The sequence below is a fragment of the Trachemys scripta genome, chromosome 1 (genome assembly GCF_013100865.1).
Source record: "Trachemys scripta elegans isolate TJP31775 chromosome 1, CAS_Tse_1.0, whole genome shotgun sequence".
NCBI classification, from domain to species: domain Eukaryota; kingdom Metazoa; phylum Chordata; order Testudines; family Emydidae; genus Trachemys; species Trachemys scripta.
Window position 1 is genome coordinate 135,032,282 of NC_048298.1, and position 18,982 is coordinate 135,051,263.

The following is an 18,982-nucleotide window of genomic DNA, read 5'->3' on the forward strand; positions in this document are numbered from 1 at the left end:
CCTTAAATTAGAGTGAATAAATGAAGACTCAGCACACCACTTCTGAAAGGTTGCCGACCCCTGTTATACATGGAGTTATCTAGATCCTTATAACACGCCCTTCATCATTCTTGCAAATGATTAACTCAATTTCTATTCAGCCTTGTTCATTTTCCTTTCACCTGCTTGTTGTGAACCTCTGTGCAAGTACAACTTTGTTTGTGTAAATGTTCAGGCAAAGCAAAGTTTGGGCCCTTGGTTAAAATCTCTTTAATGAATAAACAAAATGTGTTTAGAGCTATATGATGTCATTTAGTGAGAGCCCTGTGCTGGGATCAGTGGGATGGAGGTGACCATCCCAGGGGGAGCGCTACTCAGTCTGATTAAGGGAGGGGAGTTGAGTTCCAGACTCAGAAATCCTACACTGATGTTACCCTTTTACCAGCTGACTCATGCATAAACATCTGGGAACTGTAAACTCAAGTGTCCCAATCAAGTGCTAGTAAAAAACACAAGGAAATAATTGGTGTGTCTTTCAGACTAATAGCAACACTTTGAATTGAGCCTGGAAGCCCATTCTGTTTCTGGAACAAAGAAGGACGTGCATGTTCCATTCCAGAAAGAGTATTATGTGAGTGTGAAGCTAAACTCTTCCGCACCTGAAATTTCTGAGTGGCCTTTTGGAGTAGTCCCAAGCAGAGTTCATTGCAGAAATCCAATTATTATTCTCTTCTGCTGCATAACTGTAAATGTTATGATTCCCCTAAAGCTACACAATACATTTAAAAAGCAAGCTACAGTATTCTGAGGCCAGAAAGGACCTCTGTGATCGTCTAGTCTGATCTCCTGTATTACACAGGCTATAGAAGCTCCCTGAAGTAATTCCACAACTGATTTGTAGTACTTGGACATAGTTGAACTAAAGCAGATCTTTTAGGAAAAACATCCAGTCTTGATTTTAAAAGTGCCAGTGATGGAGAATCCACCACAACACTTGATAAGTTGTTACAATGGTTAAGTACCCTCACTAATAAAAAAAAATGTTATATTTCCAGTCTGAATTTACCTAGCTTCAACTTCCAGCCAGTGGATCTTGTTATACCTATGTCTGCTAGATTAAAGAGTCTATTATCAAACATTTGTTCCTCATGTCAGCACTTATTGACTGATCAAGCCATCCCTTAAATTTCTGTGTCTTAAACTAAATAGATTGAGCTTCTTGAGACTATCAGCTGATTATCCACTACGTCCCTCAAGTCTTTTTAAGAGTCACTACTTCCCAGGACAGAGTCCCCCATTCTGTAAGTATGGCCTACAGTTTTTATTCCTAGACATATAACTTTACATGTAGTGGTGTTAAAACACAGATTGTTATCTTGTGCCCAGTTTACCAAGCAATCCAGAGGTTTTCTGTATATTGTATTAAGAGTATCTTCAATATATTATTAAATGTACAATAGAGAACTACTCTGAAAAAGGAGTGTAGCTCACGTTCTACATCCCCATTCCCCCATGACATGGTTCATGGGCTGGAGGGATTGACTGATACGTAAGGCTCCGTGTTTTTAGAGAGGTCACGGCCGTCACAGATTTTTGTTTACTGCCCGTAACCTGTCCATAACTTTTACTAAAAATACCTGTGACTAAAATACAGCCTTATTTATAAGAAAAGATTAAAAGAGCTACCTGTGCATAATTGGCTAAGTGATGACTTATTGGTGAAAAACAATGCCACTCTGTAGAAGTATGTGATGCATGAAAACATCAGAGGGACAGAGGAATTTGGTTAGGGTTGCCGGTGCGTGTAACTGGTGTGTGATAAAACTGTAGGAAAGAGAAATGTTTAGGCTGGTGATCAGGAAATGTTTTGTTGAAGTAAAATCAATGAGAATGCAGAAGAGTCTCCTGAATAGAAGTGGCTGAAGCCTCAACACCTGAGTTACTGAAACCTGCAGTAGAGAAACCTCTGGGAACAGAGGCATCATTTGAGGAAAACTCTGGAGGAAGCAAAATTGGATCAGCAGATAGACCATTCTCCGTCTCAAATAGCATCATGAAATAGAAAAAAAACGGACAATTATTTCTTTCCAAATGATCACGTCAAAAATCGGGGCGGAGGGGGGGCAGAGTTACTGAAAGACAGAGAGGTTGGGCAAACCCTGGTTGGGGGAAGGCAACTGTCAGCCTTTCCCCATTGGGCACCATTTCCTATTTGAGAAATGGGCAATAGGGAGCAATCATACACTGCACTTCCAGGGGATGGACAAGTTGAAACCAGATAGGTCTTTCCATATCTAAATGTAGTAATTTATTTTTACTCCAGAGTTCCCGGTTTCTTTTTTTTTTTCACATTTCAGAGCTGGATTAACTAATTTTGTACATTTTCTGGGGGGGTCATATGGCCTTCACGATGTGTGTAGCATTTGGCTTATGACTTTTGTAAAGGCATCCTAAAACAATGAAAATGACAATGCTGATTATGACTCTAAACAACTATTTAAATGCTCATTTGGACACTTTGCAGAACCCAAAATCTCACAACTCAAAACAGAGCCCACAGAGCTTTTTCCCACTGCTAATAAATAAATATTTTATACTGATAAACCATAATAAACTGATAAACTGCTACTGATTGTCTGTGAGCCTCAGCTGGAAGGGTGCCTTCTCACAGATCCAGAAATTGTTCTCATCACAGCGCTGATCCGCATAAATGTATTTATCCCACAGATATGCACAGGGATTCTTGACACTGTAAACAGAGATTCTAGAAAACAAAACACAGTTTTATTACACCATACCACATTTGAGTTACATGTATAATTATTATCAGACAGGGTCATCTTCAAAAGAATTGTTAGTCACTCTGAGGTACATCTACACTAGAGCTGGAGGTGTAATTTCCAGCTCAGATAGACAAACCTACACTAGCTCTGATTAAACTAGTGTCTAAAAGGTGGCAGGACGGGCTTTCACATGGGATTGTATATGCGGTAACAAGCCTGTCCTGCCATTTTTACAGCAACGATTACATTATTTCTCCCTCCCCGCTTCCGCTCCTCCTCCCTCCCACCCCCGCATGCTAGCTGAATCAGCACTGGCTCATATAGGTATATCTGTAATAGCTCATTCAGAGCTAGCACAGGTATATCTATCCGAGCTGCAAATTACACCTTCAGCTCCAGCATACCCTCAATACACATATTTCTCCAAAGCACTGAAGAGCTTGACACAGTGCTGTGCACTGACCCCCTATGATGATAGACCTGAATTTACCATGCTCGCAGCCCCAGTGGCGGCTAAAGTGGTGAGAGAAACTGAGGATTTAATCTTAGATGGGTCACCCACAGGGCACTGTAGAGCACTAATTCCTATGTTACTGGATCCAGCCTCCACAGTGTTCCTAGGCACAGCCTAAAAGCAGTGAGAGACTGGGCCCAAGGAATCACCCTCAGGTTGCTTGGAGGCAGCACACAGCACTTATCTGACAGGCACCAGGAATATCCTCCACAGCACTCCCCTCCCCACTCACAGGTGCCAGGGAAAATGAGAGACTGAGGCTAGGTCTACACTACCCACCTCAATCGGCGGGTAGAAATCGATCTCTTGGGGATCGAATTATCGCATCTCGTCTGGACGCGACAATCGATCCCCGAATTGATGCTCTTACTCCACCAGCAGAGGTGGGAGTAAGCGTCGTCGATGGGGAGCCATGGAGGTTGAATTTGCGTATCTTAAATCGACCTCCCCCCTGTAGTGAAGACCTGCCCTGAGAGAGATTTACAGCTTCTCAGTGAAGTGCCTATACCCCACTCTCCCCCCGAATGGCTGCTTGGGAAGAGGAATGTAGGAGGGTTTGGCAGCTAGGAGGAAGGTTGGATTGGATTGGGGGCTCCTTGTCATTGGTGGGGGGACACTGTGGGAAGGTTTGTAAAGTAGTGGGTCTAACTGGATGGTACTTACCACTGATGGTACCTGCCCATGCCTAAGTATGGACATAGACCAACTTCACATACTCATTGATGAAAATCTTTCCCCAAGTTACTAAATCTTACCCCTTTTCGGATGTAGAAAGAGCTGTGGTGTCCTCCCAAAACCAGTCAGGCCTTTCAGTGTTACGTCGTGATAATCCAATCCAGTAATTTTCTTTAATCAAATATCTACTGACATTTTCCTATGAGGAAATGAGGACAATTTTTTAGAAAAAGTTCATAAATTTGTAGGCTCAGTAACACTGCTGGAAGTCATTGAAAGAAGGTAAGTATCACAGAATGGGATGTTGTTCCTCATTATGACACCTGAGCTATAGTCCTCTTTCTATGCTTGCAGGACCATTCAAGTGCTGTAGGAGAAACTTGAGACACCATTTTGAAATATGATGGATTCTGACATATCTGAACACAAACATGCTGGTTAGCTGGAGAAAAGAGTTATGCAATGCTAAGTGACATAAATATATATAGTAACTTTTTGTAGTTTTGTAACCTCACAGATATTAGAGCTGGAAAAGCCCAGTCTGAGATTCCACCTTATCCAACTACCTCTCTAGGCTGGCCAATGACAGAAAGACTGATTTCATTGTGAATTTATAAAATTATTTAACACAAAGTTTTTGGAGTCTTATCTAATATTTACATAAGATGTGACTTTTAGACAAGAATTTAAAAAAAATCACAAATAAAGGACATGGGTGTTGCAACAGACTGAAGTGTCCCTGACTCATTGAAGAGAGAAGCCCAGGGGCCCAATACCTAGGGGCGCAACGTGAGCCTCGTTACAAGGAGATGTAATCAGATGACATCACCATCCATCTCCTTGGTTGCTCCATGGCAACTCCTGAGATGTGAGCTCAAGGTTCCTGCTATTTCAATTCCTCAGTTCACATTCCCATCCCCACTTTATTCCGCCTACATATTTCCACTCTCCTTTTTTCCTACTGCCTCCTAATTGTCTAACTTAGCTATCCTGGATAAATCTAATTTTACAGTCTTTGCTATGACCAGTTTGGAAAGCTGAAAATGATGTTGAAGCAACCTGGGGGAAATTTTGCCTCCTACAGTCTGGTGAGAGGGAAATCTGAGCAACCCCTCTTGATGTTTTTTTCAGAGGAACCAGCCCCAGCAGTGCGTACTAAGGTCATGTGACACACAGGCTGTGATTGTGATCTTCCAATACTTGAACCTCAACCCAAAGACAGAAGCCCTGATTTCCTCTCCTCTGCTGTTCCTGTCTCTTTCCCCCTCTGTGTACATCTGTCATGTCTACTGCTAAAAAAAAAGGCAGACTCAGAATTTAACAACAAAATGAAATTGCTGAGATCTCCCACCTAAAATAGATTTGCTTTTTCCTCAGCAAAGGTATTGGAAGCTATTTGATATATTTGATAAAATGAAATTTACTTGATTTATTTATGTGCCTGTTGTGACAGATAAGGCAATTTCCTGCAATACTCTTGAAAAACCTTGTTGAATAAAGTTTAGGTGTATTTGGAGTCCTTTGTATAAAAACCCAACGTATTATTGTGGAAGTGTATGTAATTTCTCTGGAAGGGACATGTAGCCAATGTAAAGCTTGTGAAGTGTTCTGAGTTTCAAATAACTATATTAAACAGTGTTATAGACAAGAATGAATTTCTGGGACAAAAATAATTAAGTGGGAACCTTGAGGTGGAGGTGGATGCAAAGTTACCCTCCTCTATTTATGCAAAAACTCAGCCTTTTGAAGTTATGCCCTGAGGAGAGAACCATTGTCTACTGATTACCTGCTCCCAGAAATCTGAAGATCAAGGCCCTACAGGGATAAAGGAAAGACGAACATTTTCATGAGTGCACTTGATCCAGGTTAAAGCTGTTACAAACAGAACCCCCCCGCCCCCGGTATGGTCTGAAGAACAGCTCACCTAACTGAGTCCTTGTTGGAGTTGGGGGTGATCTCTGGTAAGCTCACTAGCATGCATGTAGGTTCATTTATTGTTTTAATGTGTGTTCTCTGCAATGCTTTCACCTTAAGAATAAATGTGCTTGCTTAGAAAGGGTTGCATGGTAATTTATAACTATGGGCACTTATGCTGTTTATAGCCTCTGGAAAAAAAGCAAAGTGCAGATGCTGGCTGTTTCGGTCATCAACCTTGCTGGGGGATATCAAAGTGTAGGCAGGGGACTATGCACCCTGAAAATACCTCAGATAGAAGGTGAGAGATGCAGGTCTCCACCCAACAGAGCTGGTGCCCTTGCTGGTCCATGGTGTGGAAATGCAGGTGCAGTTGACCTAAACTGTGACATATGTAATAAATGTGAGATGGGCATTTCTTGTTTGGGCAGATCAAATAAGTAAAACCAAGATCCAAGCAACAAAAGCACAGATTACTGTTACTGGGAGAGGGGGGGAATTAAAAATGACAGTATCCTGCAACCTCAATCCAGGCCTGTTAATAATGTATGCCTCTGAGTAGGACTGTCTCTGCCCACCTGGCTTGTAACTTTGAAAACCTCTGCCCTACATCCCTCTACCAGCCCGAAGAGCAGATCAACTGTTCTCCTTAGATCACTGGTCAATCCTCTGCCTGAAACCTGAGGGGGTAAAAAGCCTTTGTGGAAGACTCAAAGCTCGTAACCATGCTGCAATTCAATACACTCACAAAAAGAGTTTCTGAATAATACCCTGTGACTGGCAGTAATTTCTTCATGCCAGTAACCCTTGTTATACAATGACATCTTTGGAACTGTGCTAATTATGCTAATGTACATGGATCTGGCCTACTGTACAGAGTCTGGGGATATTGAATAGCTGGAGATACACTAGCCAAAACATATTTTCTGTTTTGTGGAGATTTCTGAAAGGTATACAGAAGTACAAAAGGAAACTGGGCTGGGCTGGGGAACATACCAGCTTCTCCTTGTCTTTTATCATGAGAAGGGTGGAATGTTGTGAGGCACAGAAGGTCCGACTCCCCTCCCACGTCTTCTTCCCTGAAGAAATGTAGTAACAGGTGTCTCCTCCCATTCGTTGCCAGTTTGTGGGGCAGAGTGTACAACTCATTCCTGAAGAAAAGTGAAAAATCATCATTCTGTTTTTAATCCTATGTGTGATGTGGAGAAAACGAGGGCTACGGCCATTGGCTTGAGATGGCAAGGTAATCAAAGAATTGTGATGTCTGTGACCCTAATTCTCCATGACACCAAATACTGAGATCTTACTCAGATTTTACTCAGTCCTCGCTGTGTCAAAGTTCCATTGAGGTCAAAGAAATATGACTAAGTAAAAACAGAGCAAAACCTGTCAATGCTGAACTCATTTGGGCATTGTCAGACATTGCCTTCCCCATGTTGATACTTTGGATGGAGGTTAACTGGACCATGGGATAGTCTCCCAATGAAATGGCAGATGTCTGATTGCTTGAAGAACTAGCTGGCGTTAGTGAATACACTGTACTAACAATCTTGAACTGGCCAGAGGACTGGGAGCCAGAGAATGTACAAAATATTGGCCACCAGTAACATGTAGACTCACCAATAATTTTTATAATTTTATGAGTTGTGTGGGAAAAATATGAAGCACATTTTCAATCTGATTTCTCCCTGCACAACAGTTTTGTGAGATGGGGGTTATTTCCCATTATTGCCAATCACCTTGCTCAGTTTTTTCTCCAACCAGTAAGATTGGGATAATAGATCTCTTTTCAGAAGTTCCAAAGTAAGTTACTTTTTCCCCATCTTCCTGGGGCTGATTCCCTGCTTCACAATCAAAGACCTTAAGATCTTTCCTGTTTAATTTACCTGGTTTCTGATTCACCTAACCCATCCTTCCGTTAAGGTGCCATCTTGAATTTGCCTTAGAAGACCATTAGTACTGCTCCTTAATTAGTCAGAGGAGTCAATCCTGAGAAATATGAGGCACTCCTACCTCACAAAGGACATAGCATGGTGCCCCTTCCACACCCCACAACAGCTCCCCTCTTTCTGCTGTGCCCCTCCCAACAATCCCAGAGACTGAATGGGAGTGGAATCCTGATTTACCACACTTGAACACTGTAAGGATACTGTCCCCACCTGACATCTGTTTCATATTCTCTGTAATAAATTGGTTAATCTCACTCCAGTTCTTCAGAGTAGCAGCCGTGTTAGTCTGTATCCGCAAAAAGAACAGGAGTACTTGTGGCACCTTAGAGACTAACAAATTTATTAGAGCATAAGCTTTCGTGGACTACAGCCCACTTCTTCGGATGCATATGGTGCCACAAGTACTCCTGTTCTTTTTACTCCAGTTCTTAGTGATTTGGTGTCACCATCATGACAGGCTCTAATTATCGATGTTGTAAGCAATTTCAGCAGAGAGGATAAAAATAGAAAGTGTCCTGGAAATGGAATTCCCTTACACCTCATTTCTCTCCTTAATCCCTGCTTACTCTCAGACAAGGTCTACACTACCCGCCTGAATCGGCGGGTAGAAATCGATCTCTCGGGGATCGAATTATCGCGTCTTGTCGGGACGTGACAATCGATCCCCGAATGGATGCTCTTACTCCACCAGCAGAGGTGAGAGTAAGCACCGTCGATGGGGAGCCGCGGAGGTCAATTTTGCCGCCGTCCTCACAGCGAGGTAAGTCAGCTCCGATACGTCGAATACAGCTACGCTATTCACATAGCTGAATTTGCGTATCTTAAATCGACCCACCCCTATAGTGAAGACCTTCCCTCAGTAATGGTTTTACTGAGCTCAGATTAGCATGAGATGTTGTGTGAGGGGACTATTGCATCACCATTGCCCTGTGTTATTACTCATCCTGGGACAAAAGATTTAGTCCAGGTGTATAACAACATTGTTTACCATTATTTTTATTCTTCGCTTCCCCTTTGAAACACAAACTCTCTCTTATTTCTTGCAGCCTGCTTGAGAAATTTGTTTGCAGAGCATTCTCCTTCTCTTTGAGTTTTACATTCTCTTCCTGGCAGATGTTGGTAACCTGGAAAACTGAAATTCACAGAAGCATTTTCTAGCATGAACTTTTACAAATTCAAATGTTATTGAGGTGAAAAGGAGGTTTGGTTTTTTTATTTGGCTCGCCTGCTAGCCATACTGAGATTTGTTCGTTTCTGAACGGTTACTTTTAAATGCTGCTGGGATTATTAAAATGCAAGCGTTAATTATCAGGGTGCCTACAGCTTTTTATAATTGTCTTTTTAATATTTAAAACTGAATAAATTGTTCCTTTCAATTATTGGTCATTCCATTGACTTGATTTATTTTCATCCTTATTTTACAGAAATATCAGATAGTGATGAACTCAGAGGTCAAATGTAATTTTTCTGTTTATTTTTTTTTAAAGGAAGTGGACTATTCATGAGACATGGGCCCTTCCACCTTTCCATCATGGATTTGTATCCAGAGAAGGTCACTAGTATCCAAAAGTGATGGCCACCTGAAAACTGATTAGTGTGAAATGAGATAGTGGAGGTCACTAGTTCCCAATGAGCCAGCTGACACAAAAAAGGGTACCTTTTTGGCAGTTTAAGAGGAGAGGTCCAGGCATGAATGGACTATTAAGATTGTCACTTGTAGTAGTGATACTTCTGGAGCAGGGCCAAGGTAATGTACATTAATGGGTGAGGCAGAGCATCTGGGAAGCTTGCTCTGTGCAGTCTGCCTGTGTTGTACCAGCTCTATGGATAAATCAAGAACTTCATCCTATAGGGGATGGATATCAAACTGACATCTTTCACCAACATTGAATTCACCAAATAAATATGTATTGTTACTTACACACAACTCCCAGGGCTAGCAGTCCTACCATTAACGCCAGACACAATGTGAGCAAAGTCAGGGCAGCCAGACACCATGGGGATAAAGTGGGGAGCCCTGGCAGAAATCAACAATGAATTCAGTAACTAAAAGAGGCAGATCCTGAAAATTCCTTATTTTGCTTCTATTATGTTTTCTTCTTTTCCTCACCCTACCCACAAGGACACTGAGCCATGTGCTGATAGTGCAGACTTTGGTACAAGGTCCTCAGTGAGAGCAGTTCTGCTTGGAGGGGGTTGCAGCTACCCAAGGTGCCTAAAACATCCCTTCCAATGCAGGGAGTTGCAGCCACTCAAAACAGACCCCAGCTTGGGGTCGCCCCCACTGCAATCTGTCTGCAGAGCTCCTGTGGACCCAAAGTGAAGATTAAAGCTGGAAGCATTACCTGCCGTCCCAGGGGTGAATTCTTCTCAGGCCACAGCAACAGCCCTTGCTGATGAAGGGCGCTGTAATGTGCCAGGAGGAGGGATAGCTCAGTGGTTTGAACATTGGCCTGCTAAACCCAGGATTGTGAGCTCAATCCTTGAGGGGGCTATTTGGGGCAAAAATCTGTCTGTGGATTGGTCCTGCTTTGAGCAGGGGGTTGGACTAGATGAGGTCCCTTCCAACCCTGATATTCTTTGTTTCTATGTCTGTACATGTGGGGTGAATCAAACCCACTGCACATTATTCCACAAAAGTTCAGACTTTGTGTTCTTTTTTCTGCTTCCTCCTTATTAGGCAACACCATGGCTTGAAGGAGAAAGTAGTTAAGGACATTGAGGTCAATGGTAATAGGGACAAAATACAACATGGTTTTACAAAAGGTAGATCATGCCAAACCAACCTGATCTCCTTCTTTGAGAAGGCAACAGATCTTTTAGACAAAGGAAACACAGTGGATCTAATTTACCTCGATTTCAGTAAGGCATTTCCACATGGGGAATTATTAGCTAAATTGGAAAAGTTGGGGATCAGTATGAAAGTTTGATAAGGAACTGGTTAAAGGGAGACTACAATGGGTCATACTGAAAGGTGAACTGTCAGGATGGAGGGAGGTTACTAGTGGAGTTCCTCGGGGATCGGTTTTAGGACCAATCTTATTATTACTGACCTTGGCACAAAAAGTTGTAATGTGCTAATAAAGTCTGTGGATGACACAAAGCTGGGAGGTATTGCCAATACAGAGAAGGACCGGGATATCATACAGGAAGATCTGGATGACCTTGTAAACTGGAGTAATAGTAATAGGATGAAATTTAATAGTGAAAAGTGCAAGGTCATGCATTTAGGGATTAATAACAAGAAGTTTTGTTATAAACTGGGGAAGCATCAGTTGGAAGTAACAGAGGAGGAGAAGGACCTTGGAGTATTGGTTGATCACAGGATGACTATGAGCTACCAATGTGATATGGACATGAAAAAAGCTAATGCGGTCTTGGGATGCATCAGGTGAGGTATTTCCAGTTAGTACCATTATACAAGGCACTGGTGAGACCTCATCTGGAATACCATGTGCAGTTCTGGTCTCCCATGTTTAAGAAGGATGAATTCAAACTGGAACAGGTACGGAGAAGGGCTACTAGGAGGATCCGAGGACTGGAAAACTTGTCTTATGAAAGAAGTCTCAAAAAGCTCGGCTTGTTTAGCCTAACTAAAAGAAGGCTGAGGGGAGATATGATTGCTCTCTATAAATATATCAGAGGGATAAATACCAGGGAGGGAGAGGAATTATTTCAGCTCACTACCAATGTGGACACGAGAACAAATTGATATAAAGTGGCCATCGGGAAGTTTAGACTTGAAATTAGATGAAGGTTTCTAACCATCAGAGGCGTGAAGTTCTGGAACAGCCTTCCAAGGGGAGCAGTGGGGGTTTGATACAGGAGTGGGTGGGTGAGATTCTGTGGCCTGTGTTGTGCAGGAGGTCAGACTAGATGATCATAATGGTCCCTTCTGACCTCAAAGTCTAAAGTCTATGATACTGAGGAAACGAGATGTCCACCCTTCCAGCCCTGGCATCTCCACCAACCAATAGTCATTTACCTCCTTCTCCTCCAGCAATGACAGGTCCTTTCCCACCATCAGCTTACCTCCCCTTTCTCTAAAATTATCCTCCCTCCCTCATCAGCCATCATCCAGTCCCCCTTAAATGTTTTTTGTTTTTCACATTTCACAATCTTTTTTAATGGAAAATATTTTGAGAATCCAGGTTTAGACAGAGAGGATGATAAGAGTGAGCAAAAGGGTTGAAAATGAAAGCTGAATTTCCTAAAAAAATAATAAAATGGTGAGAACAAAGAATTAGCCCTGGTCTACACTAGGAGTTTAGGTCGAATTTAACCCTGCACCCATCCACATGACACAGCCATTTTTGTTGAGTTAAAGGGCTCTTAAAATCTATTTCTGTACGCCTCCCCAATGAGGGGATTAGCACTGAGTGTCTGTTGCGGGGACAGTTTGTCAGTTTGACTGTGTGCTTGATTGTTTGAAAAGTGTGAATTGGGAGTGCTTTGTTCCAGGTGGGCCTTGAGTGGGCCTGATTGTTATAAAAAGGCAGCCAATTGTGAACCAGCAGAGCGACGAACAGTGGAGAGGCTAACGGAGGGAGTTTGCCTGGGGGGAGCCCACTGAGGCTTTCATCTTACAGCCTTTTCTGAGTATTAACTGCAACAGCTGAGGAAGCTCTTAGAAGGAAGGTAATATGGATGGTGAGCGATCAGCTCTTGTGACCTGCACAGGATGTGCCATGTTTGTCTTTCTTCCACAGGACAGAAGCGACTTTGTCTGTACAAAGTGCAAGCGGGTCTCCATATTGGAAGAGAAGGTATCAACCCTGCGTTGCATAAGAGAAAATGAAGATTTCTTGGAGAGACGTCAGGATATGCTTCTACGGGCACAACATTCTGAAGAATCAGAGCAGGCTGCGCAGCAGGGACAGAGGGACGGTGAAGAAAATTGGCAGCATGTGACCTCCGGAAGAAGAAAGAGGAGCGTCCATATACCAGCAGTGCAGATACAGGTGAGCAACCACTTTTATGTTCTCTCCACAGGTACTAATGCGGAGAGTGGACCAGATGATACATCAGGGGGAAGGGAGCACAAGGAAACTCCACTAATTGGAAGGCATGAGATGCACTGTCCTAGGGATGGTGGTTCCACGACCACCACTCCCAAGAGAAGGAGGCGGATGGTGGTGGTCGGGGACTCCCTCCTAAGGGGAACTGAGTCATCTATCTGCAGTCCTGACCGGGAAAGCCGAGAAGTGTGCTGCTTGCCAGGAGCTAGGATTCACGATGTGACGGAGAGACTGCCGAGACTCATCAAGCCCTCAGATCACTAGCCCTTCCTGCTTCTCCATGTGGGCAACAATGATACTGCCAAGAATGACCTTGAGTGGATCACTGCAGACTACATGGCTCTGGGAAGAAGGATAAAGGAGTTTGAGGTGCAAGTGGTGTTCTCATCCATCCTCCCTGTGGAAGGAAAGGGCCCAGGTAGAGACCGTCGAATTGTGGAAGTCAACAAATGGCTACACAGGTGGTGTTGGAGAGAAGGCTTTGGATTCTTTGACAATGGGATGATGTTCCAAGAAGAAGGATTGCTAGGTGGAGACGGGCTCCATCTAACGAAGAGAGGGAAGAGCATCTTTGCAAGCAGGCTGGCAAACCTAGTGAGGAGGGCTTTAAACTAGGTTCACTGGGGGAAAGAGACCAAAGCCCTGAAGTAAGTGGGGAAATGGCATACCAGGAGGAAGCACAAATAGGAGAGAGCAAGAGGGGAGGACTCCTGCCTTATACTGAGAAAGCAGGATGATCAGCGAGTTATCTTAAGTGCCTATATACAAATGCAAGAAGCCTGGGAAACAAGCAGGGAGAACTGGAAGTCCTGGCACAGTCAAGGAACTATGATGTGATTGGAATAACAGAGAGTTGGTGGGATAACTCACATGACTGGAGTACTGTCATGGATGGATATAAACAGGAAAGACAGGCAGGGCAGAAAAGCAGGGGGAGTTGCATTGTATGTAAGAGAGCAATATGACTGCTCAGAGCTCCAGTATGAAACTGCAGAAAAGCCTGAGACAGGGCCTGTAACACACTGATGCCGTCTGGTAATTGCTACTTTCATAGAGATGGCAAAACTGCTAAATAATCTGACATTTATTTGAATGTAAAGATGAAAAAACCTTCCACCTTCGCTACTGAGCTACAGCCCCAAGCTGGGGCCTGAAGGCAAAACCCTTTGTGCTCTCTGACATTTAACCAAAAAAGGGAAGTGGTTTTCAATTTCAATCACTCCAGGTTTGCTGGATGGAAATGCTGCTGCAGATGACAGCATGGGGCTATGTGGTTGAATTGTTCAGGGGGCCACAGCAAACCAATGTCCTGACTTGTGAGTGTTTTGCTTAAATAATCTCCCATTCATTGTTTCAGGGAAAGGCCATGAATTGGGGTTTGTCTTAGAGGGTTTTCTCTTCTACTTATTAATGTCACTTATCAATTACAAGAAGCAACCTGGAGCAAGTCAAACATGAATGCAAACAAAAATCTTCACTTCCCCACAGACCAGAGTTTGACAACAGTAAAATCCTAATCTAGGCTGCATCATGCCATGGATGATTTTGCAAAAATGATTATGAACTGATGGCACAGTATCTTCTCTAGACTGTCCAACTCTGCTCTAGAGCCTGATCCCACACAAACACTTACACCTGGCATACTGCTCACTCATCTGGGTAATCCATCAAAGTCACTAGGACTATTCATGGCGGTAAGTACTACTCTCAGCAGTTAGTGTTTGCAGGATTGGGTCCCTACATAATAAGATCTTCAGGGGAGAGACAGCATCTCCCACCCATGCTTTGAACAGAAATGTGCCTGCTTCTGCCCTTCTGTTAATTAATAATGACAATAAAACAGGACAAATTCACCACTGGTGTAACATTACTGAGAAGTGCGGAGTTAGAGGAGCGAATTTGGTCCATTCTGCCTAAGCCTAGGTTGAGAGCACTTCCCAGCCCAGCTAATTTTAGCACAATAACGAAAAAAGCCCAATAGAGATTGTACCTTTTTCCTCAGGAGTGGGAGGCTTTGGAATATTTTCCAGTGCATAAGATTTATTAAATTCCAGATCCGCATATGTTATTTCCTCTGTCATAACTGGTGAAGAGGGAAGTTTATATTCCGAGTCAAAAAGTTATAGCACGTTTCAGGTTCTGCAGCTGTTGAGCGAGGAACAAGATCTGTTGTTTTAGAGAGGGCTCCTTTTTAATGCATTGTTAGATACAAATAAGGCAACCCGGATATCGAAGCAGAGTGGCCCAGAACTTCCTCTGAAAGGATGTTACAAAAGAGAAATGTTCCCTTTGAACTGAGGAATTGTTCCCTTCTCTTTCTTCCTCTGCCTCCCTTCTCACCCATCTGCCCTCCACTTATTTCTCTCTGCAACGTCTGTCGAAAACACAGCCCTGTCTGTGTAAATTCTGTGGGTTGGTTTTTAAAGAGGCAACTTGTTTCTGGAGAACTGCAGGTTCATGATTCACCTGCAGGGGTGAATACAGGATTTTCACAGCATCATGGGCATATTCTGTTGTTGCCAGCTGCATGCCGTAGAGCAGGGGTAGGCAACCTATGGCACGCGAGCTGATTTTCAGTGGCACTCACTGATCTGGGAGGCTCTGCATTTTAATTTAATTTTAAATTAAGCTTCTTAAACATTTTAAAAACCTTATTTACTTTACATACAACAATAGTTTAGTTATATATTACAGACTTATAGAAAGGAAAACTCCTACAGATGTTAAAATGTATTACTGGCACGTGAAACTTTAAATTAGAGTGAATAAATGAAGACTCAGCACACCACTTCTGAAAGGTTGCCAACCCCTGAGCTAGATCCTCAGCTGGTATAGAATGGCATAGCTTCAACTTCGGTTTAAGCCAGCTTTCTCTCCCTCCTTCCCCCTCCCCCCCATTTTCTACTGCCAGTGAGGCACAAAGAAGCTGGTGAGGTGAAGTAAGGTTCTGGTCCTCAGGGCCTAGCTGTCCATTTGGCAAATTCTTCTTAAGCTTTATTGTCATGCTGTATCTCAAAAATGTCAAGGCCTCCAAATGTGTTCTGATGGTCTTGCAGATCACCAACTTCTACTGGTATTTTTGAATGCTGGTAGTAAATGCTGGGAAGATGTTCCTGTGTGAATCTGGAAAATCAAAATGTTCCCTTGTCATATTATAGCCATGTACGCTCTGATGCGTAGATCTACAGTTCCTTCTCCTGCCATGTCTGGCTTTATAACAACTTCAATGAATGACATTTAGGGCATTTTAAAATATAACTGGGAAGTTAATTTGGTGGTTGTGACAGTGAGGACTTAATTGCATGCTCTAAATGGATTGAAGGTTTACACATTTCCTCAGAACTGTTATTGCATGTTATTGAAGCCTTCCTCATCCTATTCTAACACTTGTAGGGCATGAGTAAAACACATCAACAAACCTATGTAGAGTGGCAGGCCTAAACTAGTAGGGATACTGAGAACAGGACTGAGACAAGCAAAATTGGTGGTGGTGGTAGAGAAATTGCATGGGCCCTTCAGCAACTTAATCTGTCTCTGTCCAGCACTACCAACCACAATATTAATCTGTTTTTGTCTAAACTGATCCATCTTGGGAGACAACTGGAACAACTATACAGTATCAGGAGACTGTTTTCATATATTCAGGGGCAGATCCTTAGATAAAATTGGTGTAACTCTTTTGATTTCAATGAGCTATGCTGCTTTACACCAGGTGAGAATATGGCCCTCCTTAATCTCTAGGTCACTGGTTCTTCTACATCTCCAGGTTGTTAACTCCCATCTGGAGGCCCCTCAGGGGCCTATCTGAAAAAAGTGGGTGAATTCCAGTCTTGCTCTGAGAAGGATGGTGTTTACATCACAAAAATCACTACCAGATAAGAATTAATTGGCTTCACCCAATGTCTCAGCAGAGGGATGAAAACTGGAATAGACCATAGCATGGGCCTCTGTCTCCCTTAGAGGTCCTTGGGGTCAAAAATGAGGTTAGCATTAGCAGGGGGATGGGACTGTGTGCATATGGGTGTTGGGCCCGGGAAGGCAGCTTGTGTTACTGCCCTCTGGGCTGTAGATATTCTCGAAACAGAGGATATCAGCCTCCAGGGCTATTAGTTCTGCAAGTTCCAACAGCACTTTAGAAAATAACACAAACTCAGTTGCTTGTTCTCAGTGGTCAGGACTCATTAGACACTCTCAGCTGCAGATGGAAAACCACAACAAAAAATATGAGAAATATAAGAGACATTCAGGGCTGACATCATTCAGACTTGGTTGTGAAACGTGTCCCATTAACTGTATGCAAAGCAGCAGCGATGGTATCTGGGAAGTACATGAACTACAACAGAGGGCTGCTGTACCCCTCTAGCTTTTGTGGGTCTTTCCTGCATTACTCAACCCATAGCCAATGGTGTGGTTGCCACCAGATAACAGCATCAAGTGCTTTTGCAGTGTCACTAAGGAGAACTACTTGAAACTGTTTGAAATCTTGATGCAAGATGTCAAAAGCTTTGTGTGGAACATTTTTTACAAATGTGCTGACTTTTCACCCACTTTCTTGAGGATTTGAATACACACACAGCAAGACATGCCTGAAACGTAAGGAGGGAACTGGGTGTAATTTCTTGTATACTATTCTCCCCAGAATCCTCACTAGGACTCAGGAACAACCAGAGAAGAGGCTGTCCTTCTCAGGATTTGAACTGAGCTCAGCGCAGGCTGGGGCAGGTCTCTGGGAGTGAGGTAGTGATTGCACCGTGGATACCTATACACTGCAGTCATGACCGACAGTCCTCACAGTTTACGGACCTTGCTATTGAGCTTCAGTGACTCGATTTATGGAGTTTTCAATGATCCGTGACCCATTTATTATCTTTCTTCACTGCCTGTGTAACATTTTCTGTCTGTGGTGATGAGGGACAGGAGAGGGAAGCAAATATAACTCTTTTGTGAATATGCTTTATGAGTTCTGAGTTTGGAAAATCTCATAGTGTTCCCTTTTATTTCACAGTGTGGTCAGAGCTACACAACAAGCTTACGGGTTCTCTGGAGTCACCTAAAAGCATAGTTAAGCACTTGAACAGGTTACCTAGGGAGGCTGTGGAATTTTCTTTAGTGATGATACTTTTGACACCACTGCATGACATTCTTATTCTCACAAAATTCTGCAACATCATTGTATTTTTTGCATCTCAGGAAGGATGAAATGTAATTATATCACGTACTGAAGGGACAATAAGAGACAACAACATTGCCTATTGAAAGGAAGTCATTTGGGAAGTTTGGATGTAACAACATCACAATGCTTCATAATGCCCCAGGTAAATTTGGGGCTCTTTAATTTTCTTGCAGAGAACACGAAAGCCAGGATTAACTGATAGAAAACGGGAATAGAGTGAAAAACAAGATTCCTTATGAATGGAAGCCATGGGGAACTGCTTTATCAGGGTGTAATGGCGCCTATATATGATTTTGAAAGTTCTGCTTTGGCCACAGGAAAGTGTTGTTTTTGACAAAAAGAGACTCCGGAAAGGTAGGAAAGTAATTGTATAACGACCTAGTGACAATTCTGTTGGTGACATATGAGCCAGAATGAATCCAAATTAGCACCATTCACTGGAGCTGGAATTCTGCAAAATTGTAAGTCTCAATACTTACACATAACCAACAGGGCTATTAGCCCTATGAAGAGTACCAAGCACACCGTCAGCAAAGTCAGGGCAACTGGACGCCACACGGGGGAAGGAGCAGGGAGCCCTGAGAGAATCCAATAATTGTTTCAGTGATGAAAATAAGTGAAGTGACATCCCCTTTTTAATTGCTCTTTTAAAATATATTGTTTTTCTTCACTCACACATGTTTTTAACAATTGAATATTCTGAGATTCTCGAGTCAACCATAAAGCGAACAGAAGAGAAAGAAGAGATCTTGAGAAGCAGAAATAGCTGATTCATAAGAGTAGATTTTTATGTGTTGAGATATTTTTATGATGAACCCAGCTCTGTACTGTCTGAGAATAATATTAGTAGATAAACCTAATATTTGGGAACATTATTGATAGAACAGTGACCCTTATTAGGATATTTCAGGTTGTAAGGAGACTATAAGGTTGAAATCCTTCTCCTGAGCCCCAAAATGGTGTCAAGGTAAAATTTT

The 18,982-nt window shown here is 42.8% G+C and overlaps 1 protein-coding gene across 1 annotated transcript; it reads right to left on the reverse strand.

Moving 5' to 3' along the window:
• On the reverse strand, positions 1-15,043 carry LOC117885144 (C-type lectin domain family 12 member B-like). Its single transcript, XM_034786334.1, has 6 exons — positions 14,823-15,043; positions 9,736-9,831; positions 8,803-8,946; positions 6,862-7,016; positions 4,032-4,150; positions 1-2,743 (listed from the first exon to the last, which is right to left on the reverse strand). The coding sequence occupies exons 1-6, from the start codon at positions 14,911-14,913 to the stop codon at positions 2,605-2,607; spliced, it is 744 nt and encodes a 247-aa protein (XP_034642225.1). The 5' UTR covers positions 14,914-15,043; the 3' UTR covers positions 1-2,604.
• Between the last annotated feature and the right edge of the window lie 3,939 nt (positions 15,044-18,982).

Excerpts from the sequence above, each read along its gene's own strand:
- LOC117885144 (XM_034786334.1), bottom strand. The coding sequence starts at position 14,913 with ATGACAGAGGAAATAACATATGCGGATCTGGAATTTAATAAATCTTAT. Across the intron at positions 9,832-14,822 it reads TCCCACTCCTGAGGAAAAAG|GGCTCCCCACTTTATCCCCA; the intron begins GTACAATCTCTA and ends GATTTCTGCCAG. Across the intron at positions 7,017-8,802 it reads AGCGAAGAATAAAAATAATG|GAATGAGTTGTACACTCTGC; the intron begins GTAAACAATGTT and ends ACTTTTCTTCAG.